Source organism: Mirounga angustirostris, unplaced genomic scaffold, assembly GCF_029215605.1.
Source record: "Mirounga angustirostris isolate CCGP_5_RB_7025 unplaced genomic scaffold, mMirAng1.0.hap1 SCAF_10, whole genome shotgun sequence".
NCBI lineage: Eukaryota > Metazoa > Chordata > Mammalia > Carnivora > Phocidae > Mirounga > Mirounga angustirostris.
Window position 1 is genome coordinate 77,213,872 of NW_026991718.1, and position 15,643 is coordinate 77,229,514.

At 44.5% G+C, this 15,643-nt stretch overlaps 1 protein-coding gene across 5 annotated transcripts in view; it reads left to right on the forward strand.

The window, feature by feature from the left end:
* Positions 1-9,748, forward strand: part of INPP4A (inositol polyphosphate-4-phosphatase type I A) — a 132,066-nt gene extending 122,318 nt beyond the window's left edge. For all 5 annotated transcript variants that reach the window (XM_064572582.1, XM_045885139.3, XM_045885138.3 and 2 more), the window contains one exon: positions 7,002-9,748. In XM_064572582.1, coding sequence (XP_064428652.1) covers positions 7,002-7,134 — 133 coding nt within the window. In that variant the 3' untranslated portion in view covers positions 7,135-9,748. The remainder of the gene's footprint in view (positions 1-7,001) is intronic.
* Positions 9,749-15,643: the final 5,895 nt, after the last annotated feature.

Consider the following 15,643-nt stretch of genomic DNA (forward strand, 5'->3'; position numbering starts at 1 on the left):
TGTCCACCCTCCGGGTGCTGTCACGCCTGTCACTCGTCGGAGCGCTTCCGAGTCTGTAAAGTCAGTCTTGCTTTCCTGTGACACAGGTGAGGACCCCGAGGTCCTGAGTAGGGAAGGACCTTCCTCCCTGGGCCTCCCTCTGCCTCTCTAAACCTCCCCCCTCCACCTCCAATTATGGAAGTCTTTTTAAAGTGTCCTATTTAGGTTTTTCTGAATTTTCTAAAATCTCTGCAGTAAACACGTAATCTTACTTACTAATCATGTCAGATATTATTACACAAGAACCAAGCTGGATCATGGCCCCCCTGCACCCGCCCCCAGGGACCCAGTAGCTCCAGCAGCCGGGGCTCTGTGCTCTCCACCGCCTGTCTGCCTGGCCGCGTCGCAGCCCAGGCCGTTACCGAGTGTGGTTGTTTTAAGGTGATTTTCTGGATTCTCCCCTGTGGGGAACACATGTCTCTGTCCATAGACAGCAAGCCCGAGGTGGCTGGGTCACTAGCCAGGATTTCTGGCTGTAGCGTGGCCAGGACCTGTGGCTCAGCCGGGAGCCCTAAGGAGGCAGCAGAAAATACTGCGCCATGCCTTGAGTGGAGGAATGCATTTTGGTTCTTTTGCTTTCTCGCTTGCATCTTACCAGATGGAAGAGTAGAGCATGCAGGCAAGGGTGCAGGGCGGAGAGAGGGGGTGGGGTAAGGGGGCAAAGCTGACACTCGGGCTGTGTTTCTCCCGGAGGCCCAGGATGAGCAGTGGCCAGTGATGTGCTAGCAAATGTTTAACAACCAGCTCCCCGCCTCCACCACCACCAAAAAAAGCCCTGATCTATAGTGTTGGCCAGTTTCTGTAGCATAAATACTCCCACTGGGGCTTATTTCCAGCTACCGGTGTGACATCACGGAACACGGAGTTGCAAAGAGTGGTGTACGCTCAGCTCCTGCAAGCCTTTGGAGCCAGTGCCAGCTCACTGCCCATGGTGCCTCTCTGTCCCTGATCCGGGGGCTGAAACACAGAGTGGGCCTTCCTAAGTAGCCACAGTGACAACCCCCCCACCCCGCCCCCAGAGACTGCCCTGGCTGGGAATGTGTCCCCAGTCTAAACGGCACATCCCGGCAGGGCCACTCCAGGGCTTCCAAGTTCCTCCGGGAAAGCCCAGGAGAACTCTGCTTGAGCAAGGACCCCATGCTACTCACCTCTGGGTGGATCCTCAGAGGCCGCGTATCATGTCCCAGCATCTCTGCTTCTGTGTCACTGTTGCCACTTTGGTGGACGTCCGTGGAGGATGTGGCTCCAGAGCCATGGCACTTCGGTATGTTTTTTTTCTGGTTCACCAAAGGGGAAAACCCCCAAATTTCTGGTGTGAGCTTGGTTGGATTCCGTGGTTGGGGATCACCCTGCAGAACAGTAACTTGAACGTTCGGGGCCACGAGCAGCTCATGCTGTGCCACTGCTCAGCCTGACAGCCAGGGTGAGTCTGGGGAGGGCTCTGCCTCTGACTGAGACTTGAGGTAAACGGTCGTTGTTTGAATGGTTCATCAAGAGGCAGCTTTGGCAAAGTCGGTCGCCCTGCCCCCCGCTCAGGCATCTGTGAGAAGGTCAAACCACCCCCCCCCCCAATGGTTCTTCATGTTCAGCTTGCTTCTTGAAACCCATGTCTTGGCAGCATGTGGGAGCATGGCGGGGCAGCATGGAGTTGTGCTTGGCCAGCCGAGAGAGCGCGAACATGGAAAACCATTTAGTCAACCTACATGTGTTTGTTTTCGGTAGACGACAGTATTTTTTTCTTATTTTCACTTCTCTTTCTCTCCTTTCTTCTTGTGACTGTGCTGGTTTTGATTTGGTATCCCTTCCACACCCTTTTCTGCACATCATCTTTTCTTTCTGTTGTGGCTCCATCCCATTTTTTGGTTTGTTTTAAATCTTACCGTTTGGTTCTCCTCTTTTTTCCATACTTTTGTTACATCCATTGCATGTGTCTCTCTTTTTTTTTTTTTCCTTTATTTCCTTTGCCTTTTTCTTTTCCTTTCTCCCAAACTTTTTCCTTTTCACAGCATTGGAACACGGGAGGTAGTCACCCAGAAGAACTTGAGCGGCCTGGTGCCCATCCGAGACTTAAGACTAGATCCCAGCCTCCTCTGTTCCATCCCTTTGTTAGCCCTGAGCCCCAATTTACTGATTGTGTGGCTCTTCCTGAGCATAGCATACCTGGTGACCAAATTGCGTTGCAAATGAGTACCATTGCGAAAAATCAGTACTAAGTCACAAGAAAAACAAAAGTGCCAGAATATGTCCAGCCACCTGTGTACCTAACTGGACAGAAGGAATGTGTCAGAGCGTGGTCTGCCAAGAAATATTTCATGCCTTACAGTTTGACGTTCTGTTGTTCTGAACTGTAAATACCTGCCAAATTATTTCACCGAGAGGACTCGTGCGTTTAAATTCCATCGAGTTTTCAGTGCTTGTAACACGTTCTTACAGTGCCCTGTTACTGCATTGTTTAGCTGGCCTGGAGTTGTACCAAATCTCTCACCTTCTGATGTAAAACTATTTATTACCTGTATATCTCCTGTGCCCTGTTTCCGAGAGAAGGGGATTCTGTCTGAAGAGAATTTGTATATTTGATACTGTTCTTTCATGGACTGCTAATCTTTCCTTTCCTTTTGAAGAGAAACGAAAAGGATAGATAGATGCTTTATAACCGGCTCATCTAGATCAACCTATTTAATAGGACATGTACTTTTTGCTTTCATTTCAAAGCGTAGTCCCTGAACTCACAGTAGCAAACACTTTGCAGAATCATAACATTCCTCGCTTGTGTTTATGATTTCCAGTTTGAGACGACACAAAGCTGTGACCGCAGTTGCGCATTGTACCAAGTCAGGCACATTAAAATAACATACTGCATGTGACTTATGATTTACTCTTTGAAATCTTTAAGGATCACTAAACTGGTTACAGGAATTAGTGCATATAGGAACAAAAGGCTCATTTGGGAATTTATTTTTCACGAAGCAGTATTTTTTGTTTTAAAAAATCAAATGTGGTTAATAATGATAATTTTGAAAAAAAAAAAAAATCCCCAAACAGAGGCCTAACCTTTGGGCACTTGTGGCAGATGGAACTGTGAGAGAGAAAGCGTTGCTTGGGTCTGCGCTCTTAGCACTCTTCATGTAACATGGAAATGCCCAGAAAGCAAGGTTGTTCATAACCTTAACTTTCACATTTGGCAGAAGAGTAATTGAACGTCTGTAAAGGTAACAGAATAAATTAGGGGGAAATTTCCATGGATTCTGTATAAGAAATTCTCAGTGGCTTCTCTGTTTTCCAGCCCAAACCATGCTGTACTTCTGTTTTTGACTGCCAGCTAGTTCCCCATACACTGGATTTTATGAAAGTGGATTTCTTTTTACCAGTCTAGAAAAATCAGAGTGAATTTAGAGAAGCTGTCTTTACCAGAAACTTTACTCCCATGCATACACACAGACCCAGTCCACCACAAAATCTGCCCCCTCGCTTCCCTCCCCCAAGATGTCCAGAACTTACTCTGGGACTTCTCTGGTTTGGCATCAGTTCTGAGTCCGCGTTCTAGGAATGGTAGAAGCGGTTAGCAACGAATAACAAATGCCAGACTTAGGCTTTAAATCCTAAGACTGTCCTTCTCACACCCCTGGGAGGCCCTTCTTTCCTAGACCCTCTGAGCACTGCAGGAGCCTTAGGGCAGGGTTCCTACCTGTAGTTCGGGAAGCCAGTCTTCTCACGAGTGCCATATGGCCACTCTGTCTTTTCTGGAACAACTATGGTGGCCGTACTGGGGCATAGCTCCTGACACTCTTCAGTAGGGAGTCTCACCGGGTGCCAAGTGACAGGTGGTGTTAAGTTGTAGCAACACAACACTAGTCACTGTCTGATCCGTGATTCTTTGAGAGGTATGTTCACCTCCTGCCTCCTTCAGATTGAGGTGCATGCATCAGCGCTCCAAGATTTGAAAGAGAGAAAGTAGAGTCCACAGGCCCTTCCAGCTCCCATTCCACAGCTTCCCAGTCCCTGCCCTGGTTCAAGTGCTCCTGATGCCCCACGGGGGTGCCACGTGCCTGTGCCCACCCCCAGGCCTGGCCGAGACTATGCACCCATGAGGGAGGCCCTTCTGACTACCGATAGCACCCCCTCCGCTCCCCGGGCCTGTGGGTGTTCCTGTGCTACTCCCCAGAGACTCCTCCCAGGATGCACCGCCCCCCCCCGCCCTCCCCAGCAAAGGGAGGCCGTGGCCAGCTAGAGAGGCCCCTCTGAGCCTGCTCCTCACTGCCAGGATGCCAGCCAGGCCTTCCTGCCCTGTGGAGGTTGGAAAGGAGAGAAGATAAGGTTGTTTTTCTCTTCAGGGGCTGAGCCAAAAGGCCGTACATTCTAGCTGTCTCCGGTCATGAGGGCTAGCGCAAGAAAGAAGGCCAGGAGATCGGCCTAGGCTCTGAATTGTTGTTGCCGTCTTTCTTCAGAACATCTGAGGAAAGAGACTCATTGTGCTCGCCCTTTGTGCTCAGTTTTACCAACACTAAGGCTTTCTACTTAGGAAATCAGACTAAATATATACCTGAAAATCTTTTCTGCTTTAGTGAGAAATAGACTGGATGAAACAAACATGGGAAGATGATTCACAAGAGGGGAGTCTGGTATTGGGTGATGGTTTTCAGGCTGCTTCTGAGGTGGCGCTAGCACCGGGAGGGACATTGTCAGTGGCCACCAACCCTAGATACTCAGTATCACTAGACCCCAGTGCGTCCAGACGAGTTCCGAAGGGGAAGATCCACAGCAGAAAGGGAGAACCAGAGGAGTCCCCCAAATTAGTTGTCATCTGGGTTTCCATTCTAAATTCTCATTCAAAAAATGGATGTCCTTGAAAAGAAAGCATTTATCTACAGAATAAAAAATAATGGTGGAGCTTTGAAGTAGTTAAATCCCTCTTTCTAACATCTATCCAAGACCTTTTTCAATGTGTGCTATTGGCACCTAAGAACTCTGCAGCCGATGAGCTGGATGAAAGTGTTCTACCTTAGGGACGGAAGCCTGGCCCCTGAGGCAGGAAAGTCCAGTTAGCACGGACACCCTCTCCCCTCCGCAGACTTCAGTCTCATGCACTGACACCGAGCTTGTGCAAGCAAGTCACGACAGGGTCGGTGTGCCATCAGCCTCAGTAGTCAGGTTTTGTAAATTCACAACATTTGAGGGAAAGTAGATACGATTTGCTTTAAAAATTAAAATTGCATTGAAAGGGTAATTATGATTACAATTCCGTGTATCGCATATTCAGCCAGTTAAACCAGTAAGTAGTTTCTTTAATATCTGTAAATAAAAGATAATGCCGAAGTTGACAAATTCTTCTTCTTTGCTCCTCAAAGCAGTTTGGCATTTACTACTGATAGGTGGTCCTTGAAAAGTGTGTCCATTTCTATATAAATAGAGAAGCCATATCTGAAATAGTTTGATAACGTGAGAGCTTCCAAAGATTAAATAAGACTAGGAACCTATAGCTTCTGCTTTAAATGGAATTATATTTTTATCTGATTACTGGATGTTAAACAAACATGATCGTTCTTTACTCTAGGGGCTCCCTGCTCATATGGCCTAGGCGCATTCAGTTCAGATGACACACGTCTCGCTGAGGGTTTGAGGCTCTGGTGACAAGAAAGCATAGCTGAGTTACTAAAGTACTTAATAACAAGCAGGTGGATACTTTTCTAAAATACCTGAGCTTATCTTTTGAATAAAATTACTCTTACCAAAAATATTTTACATGTTCTTGATAACGAGACTGTCATTTTCACTTTAAAAGGCTTAAGCAATTGCCACTGATATTTTTTTAAGATGCATGACATAATGGTCTTCATACGATTTGAAATATTTTTTTTAAATCACTATTTCTTGGTAACTCCAGATTTTACATCTCATAATGGGGATTTTTGTACTAAATTTGATAACTAGTCGATTTAATTGCTAGTCTAAGAATAATATAAAAATGTAAACTTCTACTGTGCTTATAGGAAGTCATTTATATTTAGAACCGCTTTTGCCTGTTAATTTGATGTCTACAGCAGAACATTTCCCAGAGAACTCCCCTGATGCTCTCACTTGGGAATGTGAAGCCTGCCTGATGGCTCATCCTCCTGTTCAGCATTTGCTGTGCCCCCTGGGTTGCCATGACAACCCTCCATCTAATACAGTTGGGGGTGATGCTGGGAGCGGGTTCTCTAGGGAAGGGCACTTGTGGGCTCTCCCTGGCTTCGTGGTATGCGTATCTGTATCTCCTACAGTGAGAGGTGACCACAATGAGGACAGCCCACATGGAGAAGGCGGCCATGGGGAGATCTCAGTGGGATCACTCCTTCATGACACTCCTAGCCCTGAGAGCTGTTGCAGACCCAGCGTGCCATTGCATGGGCTCCCTGATAGCTTATTTGCACCCAGGACAGCTGTCTCCTCGTGGGGATGGCATGTTAGAGCAGCCTTCTCAGCCAGATGGCTTTGCTACATACCGAGTTCTGCAAGGAACATGAGCATTTTGAGTTTGAAGTGATTAATAGCCAATCCTAACACAGAAAAATGCAGCTCTTGGAAAGCTTTGGTAAGAGTAGCACCATTTCTTGTTCCATTTAATTTGCGAGGTAACAGAACGTTTGAACCGCTAGTTATGATCGAGTCCTCCAATTACTTGACACGACACACGTGAAAACCATTCACTGAAAAACAGAAGTTTGCTTCTACTTAGATACAGCGCTGCCTCTGGAAATGCCAGACTCGCAGTCCCATCCAGCATGTGTCCATGTCTGTGCTTCTTAGTTGCCTTCCTCGTTCAGAAGCCCGCCATCTTGCGTGCATATTGTTGTAAATGAGTCCGGCACCCATTTGAATTAACTTTTTTTTTAATGCTATGAAAATAATTCATTTCATCTTAGTTTAAGTCTTTTCTTTTTTCCTTTTTTACTGCTGTCATTTCTTGTGCTTGTTTTTTTCCCCAGTGAGGGTTGTCGAAGAGAAAATACAATGAAGAATGTTGGAAGTCGCAAATATGCATTTAATTCCCTGCAGCTGAAGGCTTTCCCCAAGCATTACAGGCCTCCCGAAGGGACTTACGGAAAAGTTGAAACATGAACACATGGTTCCTCTAATTAGCTGTTACATACTAAATGTGGGTACCCTGTAGTGTCATATTTGAATTCTTCAAGAAGACCTGAAGGATTGGTTTTTATTTTTGTGTTTTTTAAAAAAAAAATTCACTAAAAAGTCTATGGAGCATGTTTTCCACTGGAATCAGTAGGAGGTAATGTTTGGCTCAATAGTGTGGATCATAGCGACTGCCCATTTAAATAGCCTCAGCCATAACCACACAGATATCATCGATAGTTACCTGTATGAATCAAGCTAGATATGTCTGAAATGCTAAAAGACTTTTTAAAATGCCCACTTAGGCAGCTGCACACCTAATGTATTTTTCTACTGAGTAACTCAAAATTGAGCATTGAATTACAGTCTACTTTTAAAAACTCTGAATGTAAAACAGTAAATAATATATTGAATTATTGGATCCTGGGCAGACCAGTAGATGTTAAATGTTAACTCAAGTTTTGGGGGAAGAAGGTAGCTGTAGCTCGTGTAGTGACAGCAAGTGGTTCCGACGAACTGTCCTACCTGTGACAGCACAGGGGAAACCAGAAGGTGAAGTAAAGGTTGCTAAGTCAGCCTGAGATAAGACTTCACTGGAAGGTGGTACCTGCGCAGCGGCCCACACAGTGGGGTCCCCCTCTGCCCCCGATGCGTCGTAGAACAGGGTGTGTGCTGGAGAATGTGAAGCCAGCAGTCCCGTGCTCTGCAGCTCTGGCTGGTCCTGCCCCTGGGGCACGCCTCCCCTCCTCCCCCGGGTGTTGAGTTCTGTCACTCCAGGACCCCCACGCCTGAGGTGTCTGCTGCCTCTCAGACAACTGGGGCGGGGGGGGTTATGCGTGTAGGTGCTGGAAGCCTATTTTCAGAACATATGTGCTTTTGTGGGTTTCCCAATTTATCGTCTTCTAGAAGATGGTGCAATCATGTTGGATTGTCTGATGAAAGTTTCTCTTAGGTTTGCAGCACTTGTTACTGTCCTCTTCGCATTCTGTTATGTAAGATGACTATTGAGAAAGTTGAATTTATCTCCTACAGTGAGAGTTTGAAAGGGATTACTAGGCCATAAAACTTAGGAATTTCATAGAAAATTATGTCCAGTCATCTATTATAAGATGATAAGTCTTATCTGCACATAGCAGAGATTTTTCTTAGTTTATACGTTTATCAGTTCTGTTTGTCATGATTATTATGTTTACATGTTATTTAAAAGGCTGTAAAAGAAATCTATGTGGCACATATCCATGATGCTGATCCTAATGACTTGTGAACCCGCAGGAAATTTCCTCGGTCTAAAATTTGAGGTGTTATTCGTGGGCTCCTTTAGACATGCCGCTTGGAAATGTGTAACATCCTCGGGCTGCTGAGGCACAGGCAAGGCCACCCACTGGCAGGGACCCAGAGGGGTAGGCGCGCGGGTGAGGGTGGAACTGGGTGGAAGACCTTCCAGAGCCTTCCTGCGCAGCCAGAGCCTGCTTGTGTGGGTGCCCGTTGGTCAGGTGTGAGCGGATGCGGAGGACGCACCAGGGAGCGATGGCGGCCGCTCATGCCTGGCCCACAGCTGGCTCTCTGTGGAGGGTGCAGGCGGAGACCGAGGCGGCGGCAGCTGGCGTCACATTCTCCTGCTGTATCGGTCCCTGTTCAAAGACAGTTTGCAGGATGGCTGATTTTCTCACCCCTCCCCCGTTTCATTTAAGTTGTAATTTCTCTAGTGTCTACCTAGTTCCATCTTTTCTCGTTTTAACATCACTACCTTTAAAGAATTCCCTTATCTTTTTAAATTAAATGTTACCCATATTGTTTCCAGAATTTTCTTTTTTTTTTTTGTCTGAAGAGCATTAAGTACCCGCATTTATCAAAAGGGAATATAGCAAACGTTGAGTCATCTGTTAGCAGTTTTGCATGTGGCACCTTTATGTGAATTATTTCTCCCACTTTGGCTTCCTGTTAAGGATCACCGTTAAAACTCTAAGACTTGGCTAATGGTGCAGAAACCGTTGAGGTTTCAGTATTCCCTGCGAGCACTACTCCCGGCTGCCGCGGGAGAGCGTGGGGCCGCCTTGCGCCGGCGTCACGCCCGCCCCCGCCACTCCCGCGGCGCCACGCCGTCCCCACGCTCGCCGTCCCCACGCTCGCCGTCCCCACGCTCGCGGCGCCAGGGCACGCCCGCCGTCATGGCGGGCCGGGGCTCCTCAGGGGAGCCGGGAGCTCTGAGTCTTCAGCTGCACGGGGAAAGCCGTTTTCCAGGTTACCGTAAAACAGATTCCGTCCAGTGTTCCTGAGAAGGCCCCTCATTTGAGAAGAAACGTTGAGACCTACTGAAAACGTGGGATGTGACGTGGATTCTAAGCACCTGCAGCACAGTTGCCTTTGGTTTCCTTGAAAAATGTACAAATGTTGTATAATACGGTTTTGTCCCTCCGCAGTTGTATTTGCCAAGCTTAGTGAATTAAAGTACTTTTATTTATTTGTTTTGGGTGGGCTGTATTAATATATATAAACATACAGTTACTGTTTTATATATTCTTAGCTCATTCAAAGCCATGTATGCTGTAAATGTGCTAGTCTTTAGAATGACAAACAATAAATAACTGACAAGAAGGTTAAACTGGGTGTTGCCTGATTGATTCCGTTACGGTTACGAGGACTAGTTTTATGGCTGCATCTGGCCGGGCCACCGTTAATAGGCATTGCATCGAGCACGCGGGTGTTTGTGAGCCTGAGACCACGACGCACTTCTGTTTTATAACCTTGTTTTCTCTTAATTTGAAGCAGAGGGGCAATAGGGGGTGGGATTAAGAGCAGGGACTTCAACTTCAGACAGACCTAGCTCCCAGTCCTGTTCTGCCTGCCACTCACTGGCTGATGACCCTGAACGTGTTGCTTGCCCTCCCTGAGCCTCCGTTTTCTCGTGTGTGAAGCATGGACGCAATAATCGTACATTCTTTGTAAGGCGGCTGTGAGGTGCCTTGGCATTAAGTGTTCATAAGTGTTAGCTGTTGTTCCCTTCCCACGTCCATAAATACGTATCACGTCTTCTCTGTGGGTTGCCTGGTTATCTGTTGTGTGATTTGCTAAAATGTAGTTCCATTAATGGTTTGATTGTACATTATAACCAGGACTGCATCTTGTACCTTTGCACCTTTTTCTCTGCACATGTGCCCAGTGGTTGCCCTCAGATGAATTCCTGGCAGCAGACATTTACAATTAAAAGATAATTTAAAATTTTAAACATTTTAGAATTTTTATTATTACCAATGTGCTCCCAGAAAATTAAGCTACCACCTATTAGCAGGTGCCTTTTTCCCTTCATTCTCAGTTTCCGTTTCTTTGATGACTGTGTAAGTGGAACATCTTTTATACTTTTACTGATATTTCTACTTTTGTGACTTCATTGGAGTGTTGGTCTTTTCACATGAACTGTTTCTAATATATAATATGTTAACTCATCTGTCATAAGTTGCAGTTCTTAAAAACCTACTGGTCAGTTGTCTTTGGTTTTGTTTATAGTAGAGAGTAGAGAGAAGTTTTAAAGTTTTTATGTAATTAAATATGCTTGTCTTTTTCTTTTTGGTGCTTGTTCTGAAATCAAGTCCTGGCTCACCACTGAAGGTGACAGGGCACCCCGTCCCTTGTCCGTGAAATGAATGTGGTGCTGTGCACTCAATGAGGGACCGCACTAGCCTGTGCCACCCTGGGTAGAAAGCCCCCTCCCCATTGCTAAGATCTGGCAAATGGGAAATAGCTTCGTCTTATTTTTATTACAGCTGTCACTCCCCAAGCTATGACAGATTCCTGAGAGCATAGGATCAGAATATCCACATTTCACATTCCGCCATGGGCCCCTTTTATGCCTCAGTGCTATCTTTGTGATGATCCTTCCTGCAACAGGCTCCTGGTGGGCCTTTTCGGCCAGTCCATGCAGGTCTGAATTCAAATACAGACCTCTTTGGTATTTTCACTCTCTGTTGTATCATTTAATGACAAAAAAAGCTGGGACAAGTTAAAGATAGGAAACTTGCTTGTGATTCCACACCTAGGAAGACGATGTCCGTATCACAGAGATGAATTTAGAAAGACAGCACTTCACTATATCTTCGCCCTTGCCACTCACCCCTCCCTTGGCTTCCGTGGCCTCAGTCTGTCTCCTGGTTGTCCTGCCCCCCGACCATCCCTCCTCTCCCTGATTTGCTTGTTGTCCTCCACCCACCACTAACATTGTGGTGTTCCCCGGGGTTCTGTCCGTAACTTTCCTCTGTCTCATTTCAAATGCTCTTCCTGAGAAGTCTTAATCATCCCTATGGAATAAATTGCCACTTATTTGCTAATGACTCCCAAGTTTCTAGGTCCACCCGAGACTCTGTGTGGGCCCATATCTATCTGCACATCTGGCCACCTCCCAGTCATTCTACTTGAGTGTCTACTTTGGGGTCTCACAGCATAGAGACAACAAAGTCATGCTTTCTCTCCAAGCTGGCTGACCTATCCCCTGATGACACCACCTTCCACCCAGTGGTCATCTTCTCCGTTCCGCTCCACATCCCATGAGCTACTAAGATCTGCATCTCTTCATTACCCCTTCAACCTATCCCATAATTCCACCTCCACACTCACAGCCCTGGTCCACGTCCTGTCTCCCTGATCTGGACCAGCACCTCTCAGCCTTCTCATTGCTCCTTCAAGGCCCATCTCAGGCCTGCCCTCCTCTATGGTGATTTCTCTCCACAGAATGAGTTGGTCCCTTAAAAAAAAGTTTTTTTCCTGGTTCCATTGTGAATGTAACTATTACATTGTATAGCTCCTTCTCGTCATGTGACTTTTTACTTTGTCCAGCATGTGATTTTGTGTTCACAATGGCAAATGTAATGCCTGTCACTCAACAATGTTTACTGAATGAAAAGATAACTGTTTGGGTGGGGGGGTGTTCAACTGAAATTTTTCCTCTCACTGCTAGATCATGTGGCTTTTGTCTCTCTATATAATTCATCATTCTAAATAATGACAAGGAGCCAGATCTAACAGGCTCAAAGGAGAGAGCAAACAAGAGCAGCGGAGTGAGGCAAACACCAGGACAGTGGTTTTCTTTTGGGGGTGAGCAGCAGGGTCTCTGAGGATTCACAGTGGGTTCACACAAGGTCCTGTTTATCTGGATGGTAGATACATGATGATTCACTCTGTAGTTATTTGTTAACACTATATACCCTCTGCACTTTTCTATGTGTCATATTTTAACAATAAAAATTAAATGTTAACCCATCATTATTCAATAAACAATCTGAAAAGAGAATTAAGAATACAACTCCATTTACAATAGTATAAAAAAGATTAAGATACTTGGAATTAATCCAATCAAGGAGGCAAAAGTCTTACTGAAAACTACAAAATGTTGCAGAAAGAAGACACCAATAAATGGAAAGACATCCATGTGAATGGACTGAAAGACTATTGTTAAGATGCCAATACTATCCAAAGTAATGTACAGATTCAGTGTACTCCCTATCAAAATTCCAATGGGTCTTTTGCGGAGATAGGGAAATCTATCGTAAAATTCATCTGGAATCTCAAGGGACCCGGGATAGCCAAAACCATAAAAAAATAACAAAATTGGAGGTTGCACACTTCCTGGTTTCCAAACTTACTACAAAGCTACAGTAATCAAAACAGTGTGGCACTGACATAAAAACAGACATATATAGACCAATGGAAAAGAAGAAAACCCTAGCATATGTGGTCACATGATTTTCCATAAGGATGCCACGACCATTCAATGAGCAAAGGGCAGTCTTTTCAACAAATGGTGTTGTGAAAACTGGATATCCCCATGCAAAAGAATGAAACTGGACCCTTACCTTACCGCATATACAAAATCAACTCAAACTTGATCAAGGATCTAAATGTAAGAACTAAAACTGTACAATTCCTAGAAAATTTAGGGGAAGAACTTCATTGGATTGGGCTATGATTTGTTGGATATGACACCAAAACGACAGGCAACAAAAGTAAAAACAGATACACTGGCCTACATCAAAATCTAAAACTGCAACAACATGGAGAACACAATCAATAGAGTGAAATGAGAGAAAATACCTGCAGATCCTCTCCACTAAGGGTCCAATATCTAGAATATACACAGCACTCCTAGAACCCCACAACAGAAGAGCAGACGGCCCTATTTTAAAAGGGGCAAAGAACTTGAATAGACCTTTCTCTAAAGAAGGTTTACAAAAGACCAACAAACACATGAAATGATGCTCAACATCAGTACAATGGCAGTTGCCAGGGGTTGGGTGTACCGGGTAATGGGGAGTTGTTTAATGGGTGTATAGTTTCAGTTTTGCAAGATGAATGAGCTCCGGAGATTGGCTGCATTAACAAGGTGAATGTACTTAACACTACTGAACTATATACTTAAAAATGCTTAAGATTGTATGTTCTACATTATGTGTATTTTACCACAAATAAAAATTAAAATATATAGTTACTAATAAAGGTATCAGAAGTTTCAAAGTGGATCACAGACCTAGATGAAAGTTAAAACTATAAAGTTTTTAGACGAAAACAGGAATAAAGTTCTGTAAGTTTGGATTAGGCCGTGGTCTTCTTAGATGCACCAAAAGGACAAAGAGATAAACTGGAATTCATCAAAATAATTGTGCTTCAAAAGACAGCATCAGGAGAGGGAAGACAGATCGCCTTTGGGAGAAAATATCTGCCAATCATTTGTCTCTAAGGAACTTGTATACACAATACATAAAGACTTCTTATAACACAATAATAAAAAGACAACGCAATTGAAAAATGGACAAAGGACTTTCATAGACATTTCTCCAAAGATACACAGAAGGCCAGTAAGCACATGAAAACGTGCTCAACATCAGTAGCCATTAGGGAAGTGCCAGTCAAAATCCCAGTCAGATACCAGGTCACACCTAGTAGAATGTTTATAATCAAATAGATGAAAAACAACTGTTGCTGATGTGGACAAATCGAAATCCTCGTGTTGCTGGTGGGAATGTAAAATGGTGTAGTCGCTGCGGAAAAGTTTGGCAGTTCATCAAAATGTTAAACTGGAGTTGTTATACCATTGTTAGGTATATACCTTGGAGAAATGAAACATACCCATGCAAAACTTGTTCACAAATGTTCATAGCATCACTCTTAATAGCCCAAAAGTGCAAACAATTCAAAGAATGGTTACATAAAATGTGGTTTATCTATACTATGGAATTAGTATTCAGCAATAAAAAGGAATGGAGAGATGCTACATATGGATGAACCTTGAAAACACGGTAAGTAAAAGAAGCCATTCACAAAAGGCCACATATAATTCCATTTTTATGACATGTTCTTAATGTGCAAATCTATAGACACAGAAAGTGTATTAATGGTTGCTGGGAACTGGGGGGGAAGGGGGATGGGGGAGTAACTGCTAATGGGTATGGGGCTTCCCTTGAGAATGTTCTGGAATTAGATAGTGGTGATGGTTGCACAAACTTGTGACTACACTAAAAGAAGCAAAACTGAATTGTATGCTTTAAGTGTGAATCTTATGCAATGTGAATTTCTCCAAACGAAGCTCTCAATAAAGCTATTACTAAAAACTGAGGGTTCTATAAAAGAATTTGAGTTTCTTATCAAAGTTCTTTTATTAAAAGTTGGAGCACTTAAATAAGTATACAGGAGTTACTGGGGGAAAAACAAAAACCACCCATCATTTTCCCTTTCCCAGTGAGAAGCTGTACACACACACACCACACAAGAGACCCCAGTGACACTCTGCCACAAGGACCGGTGTGCAGTTCTCACTTCAGGAGCCTTTAAAAAAGCAGGTGAGCTACAGAACACCTTGACCGCTTGAACTCCAAAGAACCATGGCTGTATGAAGAAGCATAGCTTCTTCATTATTTTTCAGTACTGAAGAGAGATGAAACTTGGATTCATATTTGATTCTCGACTGTATTAAGTGATCAGAATTAAAGTACTGTGATTCTAAACTTTTTCAAGCATTTCCTGGTTTTCACTCCTGCTTTGTCTATTAACATCTATTGTTTCAGTTTGCTCTCAATCCTTTCCTTTTGGGATAAGGCCCATCAGACATCCAGTGTGATTCTGTTGGGGTTTACCCATTACAGTGCATAAGACCCAAGCCTGGCCAACATCATGGGGCCTCTTCCCTTTTCCCACAGGGACTGGTCTAATTAAAGGGCAGGTGGTCCAGGGAAGATAACAGTTCTTTTGTAGGATTTGATTAGTGGACCCTAGAAAAGGAGGTTAGCTCTCTTCTTTTTGGATCACAGATCTTAAGGATGTGTACTTTTGGCTGCCTGGCCTCTTTCCCATTATGTAGAGACAGGACTAGCCCAAAAATGAAGCCAGAAGCAGAGAAAAACAGTCACAAGATGGAGGCCAGGAGCCCCGGCAACAAAATCAGACATTTGCATCCAGCTATGCCTATTATATGATGTTAATATTAAAGCTTTGAGGTTGTTACTCTAGTGAATTA